The sequence below is a fragment of the Naegleria fowleri genome, assembly GCF_008403515.1.
Source record: "Naegleria fowleri strain ATCC 30894 chromosome Unknown tig22, whole genome shotgun sequence".
In the NCBI taxonomy this organism is placed as follows: domain Eukaryota; phylum Heterolobosea; class Eutetramitea; order Acrasida; family Naegleriidae; genus Naegleria; species Naegleria fowleri.
Genome location: NW_025407954.1, coordinates 679141 through 701925, shown reverse-complemented (window position 1 = coordinate 701925; position 22785 = coordinate 679141). Strand labels below are relative to the sequence as shown.

General features: G+C 36.5%; 8 protein-coding genes across 8 annotated transcripts; 4 read left to right on the top strand and 4 right to left on the bottom strand.

The window, feature by feature from the left end:
- Window positions 1–31: 31 nt before the first annotated feature.
- Window positions 32–2971, top strand: FDP41_001212 (uncharacterized protein; the record flags this gene model as incomplete). Its single annotated transcript, XM_044702604.1, has 1 exon — window positions 32–2971. One exon carries the CDS (start codon window positions 32–34, stop codon window positions 2969–2971), a length of 2940 nt encoding a protein of 979 aa, XP_044564772.1.
- A 313-nt stretch (window positions 2972–3284) lies between these two features.
- FDP41_001211 (uncharacterized protein) lies at window positions 3285–4298 on the top strand (the record flags this gene model as incomplete). The annotated part of the gene is made up of 1 exon (XM_044702593.1): window positions 3285–4298. One exon carries the CDS (start codon window positions 3285–3287, stop codon window positions 4296–4298), a length of 1014 nt encoding a protein of 337 aa, XP_044564771.1.
- A 299-nt stretch (window positions 4299–4597) lies between these two features.
- On the top strand, window positions 4598–6822 carry FDP41_001210 (uncharacterized protein; the record flags this gene model as incomplete). Its single annotated transcript, XM_044702582.1, has 2 exons — window positions 4598–5665; window positions 5731–6822. The coding sequence occupies 2 exons, from the start codon at window positions 4598–4600 to the stop codon at window positions 6820–6822; spliced, it is 2160 nt and encodes a 719-aa protein (XP_044564770.1).
- Window positions 6823–6862: 40 nt separating this feature from the next.
- On the bottom strand, window positions 6863–10132 carry FDP41_001209 (uncharacterized protein; the record flags this gene model as incomplete). Its single annotated transcript, XM_044702570.1, has 4 exons — window positions 6863–7340; window positions 7390–7850; window positions 8000–9752; window positions 9810–10132. 4 exons carry the CDS (start codon window positions 10130–10132, stop codon window positions 6863–6865), a joined length of 3015 nt encoding a protein of 1004 aa, XP_044564769.1.
- A 289-nt stretch (window positions 10133–10421) lies between these two features.
- On the bottom strand, window positions 10422–12350 carry FDP41_001208 (uncharacterized protein; the record flags this gene model as incomplete). Its single annotated transcript, XM_044702559.1, has 1 exon — window positions 10422–12350. One exon carries the CDS (start codon window positions 12348–12350, stop codon window positions 10422–10424), a length of 1929 nt encoding a protein of 642 aa, XP_044564768.1.
- Window positions 12351–12462: 112 nt separating this feature from the next.
- On the bottom strand, window positions 12463–15346 carry FDP41_001207 (uncharacterized protein; the record flags this gene model as incomplete). The annotated part of the gene is made up of 6 exons (XM_044702549.1): window positions 12463–12593; window positions 12725–12872; window positions 12994–13177; window positions 13262–13437; window positions 13490–14231; window positions 14373–15346. 6 exons carry the CDS (start codon window positions 15344–15346, stop codon window positions 12463–12465), a joined length of 2355 nt encoding a protein of 784 aa, XP_044564767.1.
- A 338-nt stretch (window positions 15347–15684) lies between these two features.
- Window positions 15685–17490, top strand: FDP41_001206 (uncharacterized protein; the record flags this gene model as incomplete). Its single annotated transcript, XM_044702538.1, has 1 exon — window positions 15685–17490. One exon carries the CDS (start codon window positions 15685–15687, stop codon window positions 17488–17490), a length of 1806 nt encoding a protein of 601 aa, XP_044564766.1.
- A 133-nt stretch (window positions 17491–17623) lies between these two features.
- On the bottom strand, window positions 17624–22582 carry FDP41_001205 (uncharacterized protein; the record flags this gene model as incomplete). The annotated part of the gene is made up of 2 exons (XM_044702527.1): window positions 17624–17930; window positions 18042–22582. The coding sequence occupies 2 exons, from the start codon at window positions 22580–22582 to the stop codon at window positions 17624–17626; spliced, it is 4848 nt and encodes a 1615-aa protein (XP_044564765.1).
- Window positions 22583–22785: the final 203 nt, after the last annotated feature.

Genomic DNA, 22785 nt, shown 5'->3' with positions numbered 1-22785 from the left:
TCTTATTGAACAATCTGTTGAAAATACAGATATGGAGGACGCTTCAAGAAATGCTCATACCGGATTAATAACCTTGTTGGTCAATAACATTACTTTGAGAGTGTTATGCGTGGCCAAGCTCATCTCCATTATGGAATGTCACTCAAGGAACACCTCCAAAATTTCACAACATCTCAATACTGTCTCCAAAGTATCCTATTTCATTATTCCATCAACTGCCTATGGCTACAAGGAAGTTTTGGGAGATGACTTTGATTGGATCATGAAACCAAATTACATTATATCGGAAATTTGTGATAAAAAATGGGGAGCTATTGAATGTCTAATGCCTCTCGTCTTCGACGAGAAACAACATGTACAGAACGAGGAAGACGAGCAAATTCTCAACAACATTCGGCAAGACAAAGAATTTAACAATGAGCTACTCGAAATGTGTATGGACAGTTTGGATATCCTTTCGAATGAGACAACTATTCTCGCCATTAATAGTTTGAAATATCTCATTCATAACATGTTGGTTCAAAATGAGAAGAATTTGAACTTTATTGAGATTGACAAATTGAAGAGATGCATCAATACTGCTTGGTCTATGCTGAAAGGATCCACAGGCTCTGAGGGAGGGACTCATGGTCATAGATACACTAATGAGCATGTGAACATGGCTGCATTCTTTGAAATTATTTTTGATTTTAACATTTGCAAAAATCCAGATCTATATGAAGCCTTAGAAATTTCAAAACTATTCGACAAGATATTGACAGAATATGCTAAGAGTGTTTCAAAGCTTGGATTCGTTCTCGGTTTGCAATTTATCAAGTCATTTGCATCCAAAAAGTGGAGAGAACTGCCCACCACAAGTGCATCCAGAAAGCACATGATTTCTGATTTCATTTCATTGATCTTTTATTGTCCAGACACAAATGAATATGATGAGCTTGAAGAAACGGAACGAGCTTTTAAATCATTGTGTTCTTATTGCCAGGAACAAAATAGTAATAGCGCTAATATGAAGCAACGAACATTGGTCTATCCTCCTATTATCAATACTCCCAAAATCTTAAAAAGTGCCATCTTTTACATGATAAATGGATTGGACACTGAAAAAGACCGAGAATTTATCAAAGCATTGGTGGGTCATCTGATTGAAATGAACATTTCAAATTCTTATTTAAGGAAACAACCAGTCATGCCAGGATCACCTAAGCATTGTAAAAAGATTAGAATTTGGCAAATTCTTTGCATGCTAGCTCCCATAATTGATTTAGAAATATTACAGTCTATGCAGTTATTGCATGAACAGAATGGTTCGGGAAAAATTTGGGACTGTCTCTTCTTGGATAATCCATCGTCAGTACGCAAATTGCAAGAATTATTTGCGTTGGTGATTTTATTGAAATTCCCGTTATGGGGATTCCATTCTCTTTATTGCCGTTTGAAAGAGGATATGAATGCAAGACACCAATTTTTGAGCTCGGTAGTCTCACTTGTCGGAAATGTAATAATTTATTCTCCAGAAGAATTTCTATGGCAAGAATCTAGCGTGGATCCTAAGAAAAGTTGGCTGCATGTGTTGTTGAATGGACTCTTTGTTTATGCCACTTCGAACTACCATACAGTAAGAGTAGTGACACATATCATGCTGAGAAATGTACTCTATCGAATGGGTGGAATGAACAACAAGAAAGGACAAGATATGATGAAAAATAACGACATATTAGAACGCGTTTATTGTTTTTTACATAACTCACAGAATGTGAAAAAGTGGCTTGGAAAATACGAAAGTACAATTGTTGTGGAACCTGTGAAAACAGCTCAGCAATTATTTTTAAATTATTTCTATGAAGGTACCAATTTGGTGAATGACAATCCAACGGAAGATCATTTAAAAACCATTAAGGAAGATATAGATTTACTAATTTATTCTCTATTTTACATTTCTACCATGGGTTTTACCAAAGATTTATTTGATAGAATGTTCACACCTCAATTTGGAGTGAGCAACATCAATGCCATTTTGAAAAGTCTTATTGAGGAAGAATTTAATCAATCACCATTAACGACCACACCAAGGTCGATCTTACCAGTTGGATCTATTGATGATTTTACAACTATTGCTGCCTTGTGTCACATTGCAGGAGACTTCGCTAATGAGTGGAGAGAAGAAGTGGTTTCACCAAGTCGTACTGCGAAGACAGAAAAGCATGCCTCCATTATTTACAAAGGTCTTGCCAGCGTTTTCGATTCTTCAATTATTGATAAATTCCGTGTGAAGTTTGGATTAACCGAAACAGATCAATCAATGATGGCAGACTCACAACCACTCGAACAAGAACAAGAGAATGAGGAATCTACTGACGAGCAACAACAGTTCACCAAGAACAAAAATTCAGAAGACCTCAATGATTCCACAGAGTTGAATTTCCAAAGAAAAATTACACCTTGGTCAGAAATGGACATTCAGAACGAATTGAATCCTAGAGCCGTCATTGAAAAATCTAGAAAACGACAATCCGTCATTATGATTGCTTCACTTGTGGATCGAATTCCAAATTTGGCAGGTCTTTCAAGAACATGCGAGATTTTCGCAGCTGAAAAGCTCATTCTTCCATATTTGAATGTTCTCGAAATGAATGAGTTTAAAACCATTTCAGTGAGTGCAGAAAACTGGATTCCGGTCGAAGCTTGCCCACCTACAGATTTACCTCAATATCTCACTCAAAAGAAACAAGAGGGTTACGCTATCGTTGGATTGGAACAAACTTCCACGAGTGTCATGTTGCCTAATTTTGAATTCCCTGAAAAGTGTTGCATCTTGTTAGGAAAAGAAAGAGAAGGAATTCCAGCAGAGTTGTTGTCTCTGTTGGATGTCTGTGTAGAAATTCCACAGTTTGGTGTTCTGAGAAGTTTGAACGTTCATGTGAGCGCATCCATCATGTTGTACAAGTACACAGAACAGTTTTTGAAAAATTAATTTCACACAAGCAGATGTCAACCCCTTAAGAATTACTATATTTCAAAAATCAATGATAGAAAGATCTAAAATGAATGATGAAAATGTCATTTAGGAACTCTTTCACCAAATGGTAAAAATATGGACCTTGCTTGATGAACTTTTTTGACTAATTATCAAACGTCAACACAAGGTTCTTGTGATTATGACTCATTTAAAGGTTTTTCAGATCTGCTTTTCAATACAAAACATACACAATAAGAGGCAAAAAATTCCTCTCTCCATTTGCATCAGGACAACACTGCCATTCATCATCCAATCCCTCAAGAACGAAATGCTTTCTCTTCTCGTGACAATCTTTGTTATCATCACCTTGCTGTGGCTTATTAAGATTTTCATAATTAATGGGATCTATGTGGATTCCCATCTCCTCCAATCGTCCGATATGACCAACAAAATTTGTGTGGTCACAGGTGTGTCGGTTGGAGCTCTAGGATTTGAAGTCGCAAAGCAACTGGCAAAACTAGGTGCCACTGTTGTGTTAATAGTGTATAACATGCAAATTGGAAATGACGCTGTTTCTCAAATCAAAGATGAACTTGGACAAGCAAACGTTGAATATATTGTGGCAGATTTGAGTGAATTGGAGCAGGTTAGACAAGTGGCATTTAAAATTAAAAACCAATACGATCGATGTGACGTATTAGTGAATTGTGCAGCCACCATCATGTGTCCTCATGCATTGACACGGGATGGAATTGAGATGCAATTCGGAGTGAATTACTTGTCTCACTTTTTATTAACTATTTTGTTGCAAGATCTTGTCATGAAATGTCAAGGACGTGTCATTAATTTTTCATCAAATGCTTTCAAATATTTAAACCAAAACGATGAATTTTGTTCCTTTACGGAAGAATCTGTTCGAAACGACGGCCGTGACATTGCTTCTCCATTTTCACTCTATGCTCGATCTAAACTCGCCATTCAGCTCTCTTCGAAACATCTTTCACACCACATTCACAAACCTCTCAATATTTATAGTTTACATCCTGGAGCTACTCGATCGACCTATGTATTTCCATTCATTAAGAACCGTCCATTCCTTCACAAATATTTATATACTCCCTTATCGTACTATTTCATGAAATCACCATTTCAGGGAATTCAAACATGTTTGCATTTGATATTGTCTCCTCTCGAAGTGTTGGAAAATGGAGAATTTTATGTGGATTGTCAAGTGGAGAAGATTGTGCAAGATAGCGCTTTAACAAAGCAAATTCAATGTCAATTGTATGAAAGTAGCATGTCGTTGTGTGCCAATTATTTAAATGCCACTACTGAAGTGTAATAAATTGTTGTATCCAATTGATGGAGTTCATAATAACTCGTGAACAGCAATTCTTGTAAGTTGAGATTTCAAAAAAAAGATTAAAAAAAGATTAAAAAATTCAGGGATGGGTTTATTCGATGATAAACGTTGTTCGATGGTTTTATATACATTATTTACAAGCCGAACGTAAGATACGTAGTGACTTCCTAGCAGGCACCCCGGAAGTAAAGGTGTTTAAACTGCTCACGATAACAGCAGCAACCCCTGGGATTCGAACGCTGGACCAGTTGGCTGCCACAGAAAAAAAGATTAAAAAAATGAGCAAACGGTTGTATGAAGAGAGTCTTTATCGGGATCATCGCTCAAAGAAAAAAGGCGGAGGAAAATATGGAGGCTCAACAATGATGGATTCTCGAAGAGTACGTGGAGGGGATGATGATGAACATTTTGAACCGAAAGAAAAGAAATTAAAACATGAAATTGATCCGATTGGCTGTAGAGCAGCATTGGAAAAAGTCAAATCCGATTTGCAAGAAAACTTGAAAAGTTTGGAAGAAAGTAATGCAAGAGAAATTGCCAAGTTGAGTGTGGATACATTACTTCTGCAAAAGGAGAGAGTTGAGGATTTAATTCACTACTTTAAATTGGATGATGATTTTATTGATGAATATCGGAAACGAACAGTGAGTATGGAAAGTCTGATTACCGATGAAAGTAGTGATAGTGTAATTTTTGATAATGTGGAGCAAGAGTTATTACTGATAGCCGAGGTTCTTAAAAACATTGAAGAAGCCTATGAATATGAGACTCTTGGAATTGTCCATGACGAACAACAAGATACTTCTGAAGATGAAAACGAGCAGCTGAAAAATGTTGACCATTCTAGCGAAGAAGAATGTATTATGGATTTACATCATATGAAAGAGAAAGAAATCAGACGACGAGATGCGGAATCAGAGCCAGAGGAAGAATCCGCAGAAATTTTAACTCTTCTCCATGAGCAAGAGACAAGCAAAGAACAATCACCTCCTCCACCTCCAAAAGAGACGACAAACAAAGAACTACCTCCTACTCCTCCGTCAGTTCCACAAGTAACTCCCCTACCACCTCCAAAAGCGACAATGGGAAATTCGTTCATCAATAGACAACCTCCTCAATCTTATCATCATCACCATGCTACATCAATACCTCCAACATCCACTGTACATTTAACGCCACCACCACTTCATTGCTTTATCTGCTCGAAAGAAATACTTAATAACGAAGCCATGTTCAAGTGCGAAAACTGCAGCAATAGATCCCACAAGAATTGTGCTCAAGAAAAGACGTCGATATTGACAGGTGTCAACAGCGACGATATGATTTGTGGAGAGTGTAGCGAGATTGTAAGTAATTTTTATTTCCTTCCGAACAAACTCTTGTTGCAATTTGTTGATACCATTGACGACAGAAATTGCGATATGATGAACAAAAGCCGCATTTATTCGATGTTGTTTGTGAGAAAAAACACGAAGCAACACGAACGACTATGCCAAAGCATGAAATTCTTGACAACTTAATGACAAAATTTAATTTGGAGAATTATTTGGTGGCTTGTCCAAAATGTAAGAAAAAAGTATCCTTGCAAAATCTAAAGCAACACACAGGCAGAGATTTTGAAGAAGACATTGTACATGATCTACCATTATTGAAACTATCTGATATTCAATTTGATACAGATGTTTCAGAAGTAATGGTAGTCTTCAATGTTTCTGAAAATACTCTGCGCAAGTGTTGCGATAGATTGAAAAAGCATGTGAATTTGCTAGATATTAGATACAAATTTGTATCAGTGAATTCTACACAACAGAAAGCCTATTTTTTGCATTTCAATTCACCAGAAGATGCATTCAAACTCGCTTGCTACTTTGAAGAAAACATGTTAAAGGATGTAGTTAAGAAAATGGTGGTTCACGCTGTCTGCTACTTTTGGAAAAAGAGTTGTACTATGTTACAAATTGAGAATCTTCCTGTAACTACCAACAGCAAGAGTTCTTTTCTTACCAACGCACCTGTTGGATTGAAAAGGTGTCACCTCAAACAAGAGAAAAGCTCTAAAACTGCTATTGTTACTTTGAATAGCTACGATGATTCTCGTCGATTATTTTTCGAGATGAATGGTCGAGTTATTGAGGGAAATTTAATTAAGGTTATCGAATTTAGGGATCAAAACGAAAACATCTCTGACTCTCGATTTGTAAGAATATCGAATATTCCAGAATTATCAACTTCAGAGCAATTACTGGAAAAATTGAAACGAGAGAATCGCTATACAAAGGAGTCTTTGGATAATTTGATACAAAATATTTCTACTCAAAAACACTGTCCCATCTTTGGATTTTACTATATAGTGGAGCTTCGTTCAGAGGTGTTTGCAAAAGCATTTGTCAGTAATTTTGATAATATATTATTTCAGGGAAATCGATTGAGAGTACGCCTAATCAATATTGAGAGTACGGTTAACAAAGCAGTAACCATGCATGGTCTCTTGCATGGTTATTAGCACCTGACAATTTACATATGCTCTTAAGGTACAATTGACCCTATTTAGTTCGATATAGTCTTTTGCGTGTGTTACTAACCGATTTAACACCGAGTTGTGTCAAATAAACCAAAATGGAAAGTCTTCGATCTTCTGAGACTGAAAAACAATATTGTAAATCGTCTTTTGGTAATTTCTTTTTCGCTTCGATCGAAGATAAAAACCTGGACATGCTGACCTCCTTTTCTGGAATGGTCCTCAATTTACCTTCCTCGAAAAAAACATCCACAATAAAGCTTAAGATTGCCTCAGAGGCATGTAATTCCAACATTGACGAGATGTGGTTGATGGAGTTATTTTGTTGGTCTTCATCCTCTTGGTTTAGAGCACTTAACAACCATCTTCCAAACAGTAATATAGGTCGCAACACTAAGGTGTCACAAGCTTGAATTAAAATATTGTTATTGTGAATCATGTCAAATATTGAAATGGTCCTAGTTCCCTCATAATATCGTGGATTATTTAACCACTCTTCAAATCTAAATAAATAGTCAAGGCATGCAACAAAGGGTTCACACTTTCACTTACCGTTCAGTCCTATAATTTTCATTCATCAACGGCAAATGATCCATTAAAAATCTCAAACCACTTTCATTACAATTCAAAATGGCAGATAATAATGGAGATTCAAATCTAGGGTCTGACTCTATGCGATAGAATAGAGACCTTAAACGGTGAGCTTGATGTTCATTTTCACAATGCAAAATCCAATCAAAGTCTAATTCCTCAAGTGTTCCATTCCAATCATCATGAGAATGTGAATTTGATGAAGCATGATCATATCGTTCATCACTTTGTTCTCTGTATAACATTAAATTCCAAAAAGAAATGTTCACAAATAATTTCTCATCGACGATTGTTTTTTGAGAAGAAGAATTTTCGAAAAGGGCCAACGATGCTTCTGCATTTTGTAAAATCTTTAAAATTTTGGTGAAGCGCATGGGTTGTTCTCGCTTTGTGGTCGTATTGGGATGCGTGAGTGGTTTTTTCTTTCTGTTTGATTCTTGTTGAATTGTAACTTAAAAGTTGCTCGTCGTTCCCAAAATTTGGTCATTAATGATTCCATCGCTCGTAATAGTTTGGACCAAAGATATTCTAAATTGATTTGAAAATGATCGAGATGTAACAATTTTCTAACGTGGAGATCTTGTTCATCAGAATCAATGTCTACGAAATGGTCACTATTCAATACAGGAAATATCATGGAGAACGATAACATGCATCGATATAGTTTTAAACAAATAAGCAAGTCGAGTGTTGACCACTTGTCGAAATTAACACTTTCATCGTGTGAACTGCACGATGTCAACTCATGCAATAGAGGATCAATCAATTTCTGCATTCCAAAATTAGAAAGTAATTGGAGAAGGTCAGCAAATTGGTTCGAGTCTGAATGAGAGTGAACAATTCCAAAAAAGACTAACGAGATCATGAAATCTGCAACAAAATATTCATAGGATTCTCCTTCGTCTGTCATGGGAGACTCAATAGCTAGTGTTGTGTTAAATAAGAGATCATGGACATGAAAGCCCATATTCAATAAATATTCCACATGTCTAATGTCACCCCAGCAAATAGTGTCACAAAGTCGTTGCATGTGTCCATAAATTGGAGAATGATTTTCAATTCCATAATAGTTGAACAATGTAAAGGTGGATCTTTCCTTACTCCGTTCTCGGATTGAATTACAATATTTGAGAATGGAATCGAACGTGCAAGGTTGGTTCATTAAGAAACTAGCCATTGCACAAGGAGAGTTGCATGTTTTGTAGCAGGATTCTGCCGATACTGCTTCAATGTATGAAGAAATCGAATCACTTCTGTTTTTAAATGATTCAATTTCACAATAACATAACAAACTCATGTGAGAGGGAACCGTATTTTGTAACAGAATCAAATCTTGTAAAGTTTTCTTTCGGCCAAATTGTGACTCTTCTTCTTCTTCATCTGAAGAATCGACATTGCTGATGGAGCTTGCGGACTGTTCAATTAATTTTCTCCATTTGGTAGAAATGTTAAAATGATGTAAAGGGATGATGAGCGAGGTATTGAGATCTGGCAGTGTCGCACAGGTATAGAACGTATGGTTTTTTTTGAACACGAGTTCATCAGAATTTTCTTGTTCCAGTTTTCTTTTATGAGCATCCAAAATAGAGTTTGAAATATGGGATTCTGATATTTCGTCATACGTTTCTAGGAATATATATTTCAACGTTTCAAAGCTCAAATTAGTTGACTTGGCGAAAAACGGTCGTAATTCATTAAAATCTACATTTCCAAGAATTTCAGGAGCTTGTGCATCGGTACTTGTTGTTGTGGTTGAGGTGGGTGGTATTGCTGAGAGAGCTCGCTTCAATGTTAAAAAACTAATGTACTGTGTTTGAAAAACGTCATAGCGAATACCTCTTTCAAATATTTTAGAAGTACTGAAAAAACCTGTATATGGAAGATGGATTTGTGCGAGTTGGGATGAATTGCTGGATATTGACACGGCAAGGCCAGTCTCTAATTTACAATTGAAAAAGGTTAATTTTTGTAAAATTTGATTCACATTTTGCATTTCGTTATCATTCTTGTCGGTTGTTGATCTTCCTCCACTGAGACACCACATCATAAAGTCCTTTTCAACAAATAAATCACTAAAATATAAGTGTGTAATATTGTTGAATAAATTTCGAAAGAGTGACGTCACTTGAATTTCATTTTGTTTTTTAAATACGAGATACTGTGATTGTAATACTTCTTCAGAATGTGAGTAATCGCTTTCGTATAAGCGTTCAGAATATTTGAAAGAGCTTTTCATTATTCTGTCATAAATATATTTTGTAAATCTGAATTCGTTCACAGTATTTGTAAATGATAACACACATTCATTCCAGTGTTTGTTTAACCTAAATTTGTAAAAAGTTTTCAAGTTGCAATTTTATCAGTGGACTTGAATCACATACCACAAAAGCCTTAAATAATCCAATGGAAATAAAAAGTAACAAATTTCTCGGATAACATCACAAGGGATTTCATCCCAATAAGTCAATAATTGATCATCATTTTCATGGTCCTCATTCATTGCATTCTCATTCAACAGAACCCCGAATTCGGATGAAATATTTTCATGAATACCCTTCTTGTCATCATTAGTATTTGAAATTTCAAATCGATCATCCCGATGAGGATTCTCATCATGCTCCTCTGGCTTCAAATCCGAATGGCTTTTTCTCGTCTCTTCTTCCGATGATGATGGAAGAATCCTCGCGAGAAGCCTTTTTTTCATTTTTTTGTAAAAGGAAGCTGCCCGCATATGGCCGAGTGGTTTTTCTGGAACTGTGGCAGCCAACTGGTCCAGCGTTCGAATCCCAGGGGTTGCTGCTGTTATCGTGAGCAGTTTAAACACCTTTACTTCCGGGGTGCCTGCTAGGAAGTCACTACGTATCTTACGTTCGGCTTGTAAATAATGTATATAAAACCATCGAACAACGTTTATCATCGAATAAACCCATCCCTGAATTTTTTTGTAAAAGGAAATTCACCTCGAAGGTGAATCAAACACTTCTATGCCAGCTCTAGAGTTTTACTTGTTTGGATGAAGAGTGTTCATCTTCGTCTTGCATGACTTGTAGTTTTCTCTTTTTGCTATTTTTGTCTTCTTCCTTATTATTAAGGTCAGCATGTTCTTCACTGGCTAATGGTGTTTTGGATTTGTCATCACAAGATTGTTCAAGAACTTGTTTGGCAATAATTTCAAGAAAGTGATCATGAGATGTGTCTCCTTCATGGTCTTCTTCCCTGTGAGTTGCTTCAGAAGAAATTGAAGGATGTTGCAAAGCTAGTTGAATCTTTTTCAAATCAAAATCTAATAACAAGCGACAGGATTTCCAAACAAAAACATTAGAAGAATTGACAAACTTCTCAGAAGGCGTCACATCGAATTCTTCTTTCACAATGGGAATGACATAATTTTCAAAGTCGTGAGATCTCAATTCATTTTCTGAGCTCTTTAAATAGGTATCGACAGACTCAGAACTTGTGTCACTTTCTAAAAATCCTAACATGGCTGCGTTCTTAAAAACGAGACTAGCTTTTGAAGAGCTGGGAAGGGAGGAGGAGCGGTCATGAAAGAAGGCAGGACATTGATTAGCCTTCCAGGTAGTCCAGGACTTTTCTCGTTCAAAAATGGTGTCCATAATTGCACTAATATCAGAATCATACTTTTTCATAATTGCAAGAATTTTCTCTCTCATGGATTTAAGCTCTGCAGAGTAGGAATGAGAGTCCAAGTTCTTTTCTTGCAATCTAGAAATCGCTATCAATAATTGAATCAGTACTTGTCTACGGAATCGAATGTCATCCAACTGAAGGTCAAATAATTTTCGATTTTTCAGCAGCTTAATTGGAGAAAACAATACTTCAAATTGTTGTTGTGACGTATCGATGGCGCTTGTCTTTCCGTCAGATTGAAGTTTTTCCTTATTTCTCTTCAATTGCTTGAGAGTTTGAATATTGGAAATGCATCTAGATTCAATACATTTCAACATTCTGTCTACTTCTTTGGAAAATATTGGCCATGTCGGTATAGTGGAATCCTGACCTCTAGCTTGGCTGTAATGAACTGAGAGAGATGTCTTTAGGGATACTAATTGGATTATATGCATTTGCAAATTCCAAAATGTTTCAAAATCATCAAGCACCACACTTGTGGCATCGGTTTGCTCCTCTCGGACTTGTTGTTCCAACAATGCATGATGCTCCATATTCACATGTCCTCCCTTATTGATACATGCATCGTGGTTATATGGTAGAACAGACGCAACAAAGAGCAATATTTTACCACAGGTTTCTGTGTCTTCAATTTTGGAAACCTTTTTCGAGTCGAAAACTGCTTTTACCGTTTTCAGCAATTCCAAAGCACAAAGCTTAAACTCGGAGCAGCATCGACTCAGACATTTCATAAAGTCCATATGACTAGTCGTGTTATCTACAGGATGATGTGATGATTCTTTTTGCCCAGAATTGTTATTCATACAATAATTAAATATTTGTTCGATAGCTTTGGCATCATTAAAATGGTTACAATACTCGGAAAGCAAGTGAAGTGGAATCATGGATATTGTTTTTCGTTGTGAATCTTCCAAAGTTCTATTTGGATCGTTTAAAACGTTGGAAATTAAACTCGTAAATTTTCCTAGGAATGAAAAATCAATGATTGATGATGACGAATGGATGGATTGGAGTAAGAGAAATATTTTCAAGCTACTCCTCACTAAACATTCAATTGTTTCCGAATTTTCCTCTAGTAATCCCGATTGCAATGATTTTTCGTCATCATTCTTTTGTTCAGGAACAATAACGGATGACCTTGCTGAATATGATGATAACACTTGTTCCGAGATGTTGTAAATATTCTTCAACATTCGCTCCAGTATGCGTTGTTGAGCAGGTGATTCCTCACCAAATAAATCGGAGAGCAAATGACGAAGGAGTGCTTGAGCCATTTTTTGTTGTTTTACCAAAAAATTAAAAAACAATAAGAATTTTAACATCGAGTATTAAAATACTTGCTCCTTCCAAAAATGTTTAATTCATAATAAATGTCATTGATCCTGGTTATTGGGCAAATTTGTTCATGAGAGTGTTTCTCTCTGTATCTAAGCATTGACTTTTATATTTCATGGACTCAGTATGACACCATGCAACTTTTGTGTCTTGAAGATTGGCACCTTCGACAGTGGCACGAGCTGTGGAAAAGGTTTTGTGGTGTTGGTTTTGAGGTGTTCAGGTTGACGTCGTATATAAATGACAACCATGATGGAAATCGTATAATGTTATTAATGATAATCCACACAACAATACCATGGATACTACGAACCTTTTTCACTAGTACCATCATTTGGCCATTTAAGCACAGCATTTGCTGGCAGTGAACACCATGAATATGATTTGTAAACAGTGTAGGAGTACCACACTTTTTGACGAGCTGCAAGTGGAATTGAACTTAACCATTTTGAAGCTCCGTCCTTTTGTTTTTAATTCATTGTAAAGTCAGAAATTCACAAATGTGGCGAAGCAAAGAAAATTCACCAATAATCACAAATGTGGTGAATGAAGGGTGTTGACATGATGATGATCTGTACTTACGTAGGTCAAATCACTTTGAGATCCACATCCGATACCAACGACATTACCAATACCAGCGACACATCCAGCTAAACCAGATCCTCTGTATGGTGTACCAACAGACTGAATTACTCTTCTTTCCTTATTATTGGCAACATCAGCCTTAGTCCAGTAAAATGCAACTAAGTGGAGAGAGGCCATTCCACTATTCATGCCATCCATTAATGGATATCAACAAAGAAAGTTGTGTGATCACAAGTGATGGGCCAAAATAATACAATGCACTTACCCTTGACTGTGACCAACCATTGAGAATGAATCGTAATTGCTGCCGACTTCGGCAATCAATTTTGCGAACTGATCATTGTTTCTATTGGCATTCAAATCTTCAAAGACGACTGCATTGTTAAATTCTGAAGCTGGGAATGGGTTGTCACCGCTGCAGTAACCATGAACAAGAATGACCTAAAAACATAAACTGAATATATGCACGTGTCCTTTCATTTGTGATACTTACCTTATGAGTAGATGATTTGGCATTCACCTTGGCCAATTCGACTGGTCTTGGACCAAACAACATGGTTTCAGTAATGACACCATCGAAGGACTTGATAATTGGATGAATCGATAAGAGATTATTCACAGCATCCACTTTGACATTGTGTACCTTGTCACTACCATGTGAAATATGAGAGAATGTCAATTCAGAAATGGTTTGTTCAATTTTGCTGATAATGTTTGAAGAAGCCACGTCTTGAACATTCACATTCTTCAAAATGAATGGCATTTGAAGATTACTCTTTGAGCTTTGTTGAGCCTTGGCAATCCATTTCACACTCATTTGCAGTGGGAGAGCAATCATTCCATGAGGACATTCATTGCCATCACACTTCTCAGCAATAGTCATACCCGAAATGAATCCAATAGGTTCCAAAGAGGATGAAGAGGATGATGCATACACTTCAGCATAGGCCTTGAATTGCTTGCCCTCAGCTTCGGCATCGAGTGGCTTGGCAATAAGTTTAACAGTCATCATTTCAGTATCGGCAACTTGACTGCTGATCGGGAACGTCAACGAGGCTCCTTGGGTGAGCTCGAGTGACTTTTTGACAATGGAAACAACATGATGAGTGGTTCTCTCAAACTCAATCACATCAGCCATCATACTGGCCTTGTTGGTCATGCTTGTGCTAGTAATGACACCCTTCACAACAACACTCACACTGTAATCACCAGGTTCTTGAGCTGTAAGCTTGGCACTGTTGAAGAGTATTGATTGGTTTCAGATTTGGTTCACATGATTTTTGTTGTTTTCAGTTCGTAAATCATTTGTTTTTTTTTCAAAATGATGTTTCAAAACAACTGTTGATTCAAAATTCGAATCCATATTTGAAACTTACCTATAAATACCATCGGATGCCACCTTGTCACCAGCTCCAACAAGATCACCACTATCACTCATGTCAATAGTAATAAACTTGCCAGTAGGTGAGATAACTTCCAATTTGGCAGATCGAATTTCCTCTCCCTTATTAATATTGACCTTGAGTGGAGATGGTCTCTTGCCGACACTATCGAGTGGTGTCTTGTCATGATCAAACATGAAGGCCTCCACTACAACCCCATCTCCAACATGTTGATTGTCATAGGATTGCAATTGAGAGTAGGCACGCAATGGAGATTGATTATAAGTCAAAATATGCAAGTGAGCTGAGACTGGTTTTCCAGTAAGCTTGCTGATACGAGAAATAGTTTTCAATTTCTTGGTGGATGTCTCTTGGAATTTCACGTTGACTGTCCACTCATCAAAAATAACATCTTGTGAAGTTGCGAGCATTCTTTGTTGTTGTAGTTTGCGAATGGAAGCGATTGAGTTGGCATCAAATCTAAAGGTCTTTGATGGAAGTAAATTTTGCTCATTGTTTGAAAAAGCTCCAAACGAACGATCCATCACAACATCCAAAGCCTTGCTGGTAATATCATTTCCATATTGATCATAAATTGTAATATCCATCTCAGAAACTTGCAAAGCCAACACTGAAATATCCACTTGTGCGGATGAGTCCACAGCAACTTTTCCATTAAATTCATACAAATCTCCTTCTCCAATAATATTATTGAATTCACTACTAGACTTCTTTGTAAATTGATGAGCCATCAAATGATAATCACTTTGCGTGGCTCCGACACTTGGCTCTGGATATTGATGAAGTGGAAATTCACTGGGAGGTCCTTGAATATTCTTGAATGGAAGATGAGTGGCCATTACCATTTCATACGACGATGAAGATGGCCTCAAGGCAATGGTGCTCACAAAGAAGAAAAACACCACCATTGCCATCATCAGAGAAACCGCACGCGTTCGGCAAGACATTTTTTTTTGTAATTATGAAAGATGATGATGAAATTGGATGAAACCGAAAATAATTGATTTGAGTCCATTTTCAAGGGCTCTTATGAGACCAATCGGAGCATCGTGTTGTGGTTTCATCAAAGCGATCCAGAGTTGTTGTTGTTGTTGTTGTTGTTGTTGTTGAGGTTTCATGACGATGAATAATAAAATCTATTCCAATTTCGTGCGAGGTCGCCATCAATGAATTTGTAAATGTCAATTTTACAAAAAATGAATCTTTCATCTTCTAACAGATCTCCGGAGAGTTCAACTTGGAAAATCCATTCGCAAGGAACTTGGAAAAAGTTTTTAAAAAAAAAATGCTTCAATTTTCAGCAGACATTGTGGATGCAGTTCCGAAGAAAGCCTGTTATCGCTTGAATGATCCTCATGACGATCTTGGAAAGTATTTGAAGAGAAATCTTGATTTGGAATCAAATAACACAATTTTTTCAAACTCGGAGGATGTTTGTTTTTGTAAATCACAAGAGGAAAGATACGAAAAAAAGCAGAAGAGGAAGAATAACCAGAAGAAAAATCAATCCTCACATCAACAAACAAATAAGAAGAATCAGAGTTCGACACGACTTGATGACATTGTGATGAATGTCTATGACATTGGAAAACAACAACAAGACGAAAAGACAGATCATGAACAAACAAATGAAACAAGTAATTCTTCCACAAATTATTCGAATGGATTTGGTCCGGTTTCACCGGTGGTACCAAAGAAAAACAATGACGAGAATATTTATTATGAATTGGGTGGTTTTCAATTCAAATTAGAGAAGGAGGAACATGAACAGCGGAACAGCCACAACATTCCTTCCATATCGATTCGACATGTGGCAGTTAGTGAAAAACATTGTATTGTTATGATTGATGCCAATTATCTCCAAGATTCAGCTCCTCATTGTGAACTCAATGATTTTCCATTTCGATTATATGCTTTTGGAGACAATTATTGGGGACAATTGTCCTTTGACTTTAACAAAAGTGGCAATTACATCTATCCAGGTAAAGAAATGGAGCCTGCTTATTCATATTTGAAGGAATTCTTTTCGAAAATGGAGGATCAGATTCCAAACTTTACAACTGTCACTCTTAGAGATGTAGTTTGTGCACAAAACTTTTCATTGTTCTTAACGAGTTGTGGAAAATTATTTTCATGTGGAAATGTTCAAATGAAAAATAGATATCACTCTTATCACAAGATAGTGCCTTTGGAAGGAACAGAAAAGTTGAGAGTGGAGAAGATTTCATGTGGATCCAATCACATTCTCATGGTCGCCTCTCCCATCATTGACCCCATACAATCAGGCATGTCAAAACTACACATTGACGACTCTGGCGCTACAAATATTGTTTACGGAAAAAGAAAGGCGTATGGATATGGTCGTTCTTCCAATTATGAGCTAGCTCGGTTCGAACAATTAGTCAATACGGTCGTTGAAATACCAGTACTAAGCTCATCGAGCACTGACGAAATAGTGGACGTGAAAGCAGGTGGTACATTTTCACTATTTTTTACAAAAAGAGGATTTATTTATTCATGTGGAGATAACTCTTACCAACAGCAAGGAAAAGAACCACACTATGTCACCATCATGGATGTCATGAAATTAACAAGCAAAGAATTTGATTACAATCAATTTGCCATTCGTAATATTTGTTGTGGAGATGCTTTTAGTGTGATTGTGACACATCATGGAAAAGTTTTTACTACCATCAAAACATCAAGACCAACGATCAACGTTGATCAGAAAAAGGGATTTTACGAAATGGAATATTTTACAAAAAACAATATTCATGTCGAGAATGCATTCGCCACCAAGAACGCTATCATTTACCAAACCACACATGGAGCATTGTATTATTCGAAAGTTTCAGAGCATTCTAATGGCTATTCCTCAATTCGAAAACCAATATTGGGAAAGCCAAGACCCATTAACTTATCGAAATTCAATGCATCTATGAAGAAGGTATTCTCATCGTTGCAGTCGGATCATTTTCTAGTGATGACTTTAATGACCATTGAATTGACCACATTCTTTGACTTGCTTTTGAATTCGCATGTAAATCATACAAATTTTTCAGACATTAAGTGTGTAACGTTGCGTCGTTGATATTCCCCATATTTTATTGTTAAATTAATTTGGGAGAGTTGAAAACCATCGTTAGAATAACTCATGGATTTAAAATAGTCTTCCATATTATTATTAATGGAGGTGGATTGTAGTTTTGCATGATTCTTGATTCTTAATTCTTAATCTTTTTTAGGGTAGATTTGATCAATTCTAATGGTTGATCAAAATTATTCTTTGAAGCTCCTAATAATTCAAATCGAATTCTTAATTTTCCTAAAAATTGTCCAGAAGATGATAAAGGTGAAGCTTCCACTGTGTGAGAGGTGGAAACATTTTTCAAAATGGAATAAAATTTTGCGCTTCGATTTTCAATGTCTCCCCATGGAATAAAGATATGACCAATGACTTCAGTGGAAAGCATATCTCTATCACTCACAGTGAAAAGTAGTCCTAATTTGCTTAAATGATCATGAATGTTGCTATTTAATGGGGATCATGATGAGAAAAGAAGTGTTTGTTTTTCATTGAAAAATGTGAAAATATAAATTTGGTAATATAAATATGATGCTATGTGACATGATGATACTTACATGGAAAATACTTCGTTATTCCATTTTGGATTTAAATTTTTCTTAATGGTGTTCGTTTTGTAAAGTTTCTTCTTCTTACTTGAATGAAAATCTTCCTCACTTTCAATCAAGTAAACTGTCACAAATCCATCACACATTCCAGAAATTGTGTCCATGACTGGTAATTCAGATGCTTCCATAATTTGAACTTGAAGCACTTTTGAAATGGGTGCTAAATACTTTCCAATTTCAGTTATTTGCTTTCGTTGCAAAATTGGAGTGATGTGCCATGCTTTGTCCTTATTTTCACTCGAGTACTGACATTTAATACTACACAAGAAAAAGGATGAATTTACGGCAGTAGTTGCTGTTTTGAATGGAATTTGAGAAGCAGAAACACTGAAACGACAATCCTCATTCTTGGTCTCCATGTTGTAAATTTTGAGAAGTGCATTCAATTGTGACAATAATTCAGTCACATCATCCGGAGAAATGTCATTTCCAGATACTTCAATATGAACTTTCAATAAAATTGAAAAATAGATAATGGTATTTGGATCTGGTAAGGCAAATTCAGACTTGTTTCTTCGAATGGATAATCGATTGCTTGCTCTTTTGAGACCTTCATCCAAGGAATGATTTCGAATATCATCAAGAACAATATAAAACTGTGCATCATCATGTTCTCCTTCTACAGGCCATTCCACTTTGGTATTTAAAGGATTACTTTGATCGATGACGGCTGCAAATCGAGTATGATCTTCAGAAATGTATTTTTCAACAGTGCCAGAGAGTGGCATCGAGTTGGAGGATGTTAATGTTTGCTTCATTTCACCTTTCCAGTTGTAACAAAGAGCCTCCATTTTCAACACCATGTGATCAGCAATATGTTTGTAGGTCATGGCTTTCTTGGACTTGCCAGAAGTCAATGGACAAAGATCACTGCGGAGAGACAATTTTTTGGTTACATCTTCAAATTTAACTCCAAAGCAAATATACTGAGATTGAGCAAGTAAGGGAGCATGTGACGTTTTTTCATTCGTACTTCTCTGATAAGTAGGATTATTCATCAAGTAGAGATCAGAAAGATGATAAATCCAACCCTTGTCTCTCACTGTCGTCTCACGCTCCTGTGAAATGGGCATCCATTCTCCAATGAAACTAAATTGCCATGCATTTGGATCATTTTCCATCTTTTCTAATTTGAATCCTAATAAATGTTTGTATCCAGCATGATCGAGTTTTGCTTGACTTTCGATATCCACTTGCATGTTGTATTCATTCACAACTTGAGCCATGGCTGACACTTCCGAAAGAGGAAATGTGAATTGAGGTTGTTTGGTTTTAGAATCAAGAACTGAAACCATTCGAATTGTGTCACTCTTGTTTTCGTTTTTAGAACTACTTGCCGATGAGTTGATAGATAGACGTTTCAATTCGGTCTGGACGGACGGCTCTACAGCCTCCATTTGAGCTTCGTCTTCGAAAGAGACACGTTTCACCTCTCTCGAAGATCCATCATAAATAGAAATGATGCAAAATAGAACATGTGTTTTTTCTACAAGTTTTGGAATAATAGCCATTGGATCGACAGTTCCATCTAATAAAGGTCCTTCACGTTTCAATTCAATAGTATGCTTTTTAAGGAAATACGCTTCATGATCAAATAAAAAGATGTTCAATAACACGGAAGGTTTTGAATTTTCTATGGCAGTGGAACCAAAAGTGTTGTGTGAAATGCCTTTGAATTTGAGAAGAAGTGGAGAATGTACAGAAAATTGAATGGGTGTTTCCAAGGTTGATACAGTTTCTCCTTCCAGAGTGGTTTGAGTTAATTCAAAAATGGAAGGACATGGAGCAATTTTGCTTGGTTTGAAATAAGTCAAATGATGAACTGCTTCAGAGAGAACACTCACACCATTCTTTCGTGACAGTGTAATATTTTCTCCGAGGGACTTGAATGCAAATGATTCACAGCCAGTGTATGACATTTTGCACCAAATAATGCAATTGCTTGGACTTGCATTAACGGAGAAATTTCGAATATTAACCTCATTGTTTTCATTGTCTAAATAGTAAATTCCTAGCATGGAATCAAAGTACAAGAAACTGCTAATGTTGTTAATTGCAGTGTTGGAAAGTCCCATTTTAGGAATTTCACTCTTTTCATATCCGTCGCCAATGATTGACAAAATGTACAATTCATGAACTTGCTTCAGATTTTCCATAGTAATGTCAAAATAATCAAAAGCATTGGTAAATACATCGCAATTACCAGAAATGCTTTCAGCCAAGTGATTAGTGACAGTTGGCTTTCCATTCAAATTGTGAACACTTTTTGCCTTGTCATGACACACCACATCGAGAACACTTCCCTGTGAATCCAACAAGAGACAATAATGATTCACTCGAATAGGTCTTATACCTAACGCTCTGTTTTCTTCTGTGAGTCGTATCCTTAATTTTTCTCCGTTAAAGGTTTTGGCTCCAATTGTGGAATCTGATTTGGATTGTAAAATTAAGGATTGATTTCCTCGTAATGGATATAAATCGAGTTTGCTCGTATTGAAGCCATCAATGACTTTTGGTAAGTGAAATAAGTTGCATTGGTAAGGAAGAGGATAAGGCTGACATGAAAGTGTTGAATAGTTTGAACAAGTGCTCAATGGATCGGCTGTTTCAATAATAAAATCCTTTCTAGTCCTGTCAAATGTCATTGAAAATAATGTGGAAATGATGTTATTCTTTTTCATCACAGATGGTTGATTAATCGAGACATTAAGCTGATGAATATATTTTGGTAAAGTCACTCGATAATCCAATTCATTGTAATCACGCTTCATATATTCCAATGAATTTTCAAACGACACTGTCAAGTCTCCTTCCAAGCAGTTTAAATCTCCTTCTAAAAAGAATACAATCTTGTTATATTCTCCATATGGATTTTCACTCAAATACTTGGCCATGTGTTTTGCTTGTTCTTCATTGTGTTTGGAAAACATCAAATTCTGAATTGCTTGTTTACAAAAGTTAAAAGCACTATCTTCAGTGTTTATCGGTGCATGGTTTTGTGTGGAAGATTCTTCTGAGAGAGTTCCTGGTGGCTTGCTCGATGCAGAAGTGGGAGTGATTAATTTCTTTGTTGTCGAAACTGTGAAATCGTCCAAAAACTTTTTAAAATGACTCCAATATGTTCGTTTCATATCATCCACCATATCAGGATATGTGAAAGGAGGTTCATAAAAATGTTTCCAATTTCTGATCTGCATGACAAATGATTGTTTGACATTTTGAAGTTTGATTTCAGTCCATTCTTCTGCAACTTCTCGATCAATGGTCAGTGAGTCCGATTGTGACGATTCTGGTGAAGTACTGACAGCATTATTCTTAATGAACGATCCTGAATTTTGAGAATTAATTGCTGTTGAACCGGTTCTCAAATGAAAGCCACCAATGGAAGTCTTTTTTAAATTCGTAGAAGATCCATGAGTTGAAGATGTCTCTGAAGAGGATGATGATCTGAGTGAACGTCTCAGACCCAAATTTTTCCTTTGATCGGCTTCACTCTGAGCAGAATAGACTTCATGTTCAATACGAAGCAAAGGAGTACAACTCTCATGCAAATTTGGAACGTTGGTTCTTGTCGACATGGTATTTCGTGTCATGCTTTTTTCATTTTGTGGATCACCATAGGTCACACCACCCACGTTGGGCGATGCTTTTTCCATTTGAGGAGAGCTCAATCCCGAGTCACATTTTCTAGAATTTAAACCTTGAATGTTCTCGACACTTTCAACAGTGATTAAACTTTTTGGTTGTTCCAATGTTAATACATCGACTAAGTTTCCATTCTTGTCCAAAACAAAACAACCCACAGAAATTGGAAGATGAGTTTTTTGTCTCAATTTTTCTGCTCGATTGGTGGTCATGACATTACTCTCATTCACGACGACTGTGTTACAAATGGAATAATTAAATTTCACAGAAAGTGTGGCACTTTTCAAAGTGAAATCGTCTTTTTCAGCAGCAGTAATAATACCATGTAAATCATGCATGGATGATGAATGATTTGTGGTAAATGATTTGTTGTTACTCGATAATTTGGAAGAACTTGTCAGAGAAGAATGACCATTTCCAGAACCAGAACAAGAACCAGAACCAGCACTACTACTATTTGCCCCTCCTTTCGATGAAGCATCAGAAAATGATTCCACCCACAACGCATTCGAAGGAATCACCAAAATGGTATTCTCGTTCCATCCTTCTCTTGAAGCAATGGAAGGTCTCGATAATTCATTGCTGCCACCCGTGTATCGTCGTGATCGCTGAGAGTTTATGGATGATGATGAAATATTTCCAGTACTGGCCGTCGACAACACGGATTGATTATTATTGGTTGATGATTTGACACTGTTCGATCTTGAAGAAGATGAACCACCAGAGGAAGATGGAGAGGAAGGAGGAGAGGAAGAGAGTGGAGAGGATGTTGTTGTATGAGATGGAGACGGAGTCGAAGTCGTAATTGAAGGAGACGATGAAAGACGACTTGATGATGATGACATTTTTTAATGATGGGAGATGAAATTCCTAGTTGGAGATGAATGTTGTAAAAACTTACACAACTGATGACACCGATTGTAGTAATACCAGTTTAATTGAGTGAATGGGTATTATTGGTTGAGATATATGGAAGAGATCAATCAACATGGATTTATTCCATCATCATGTTTCAAAAGGAACTATTCTGTACCAATTGAACTGTATT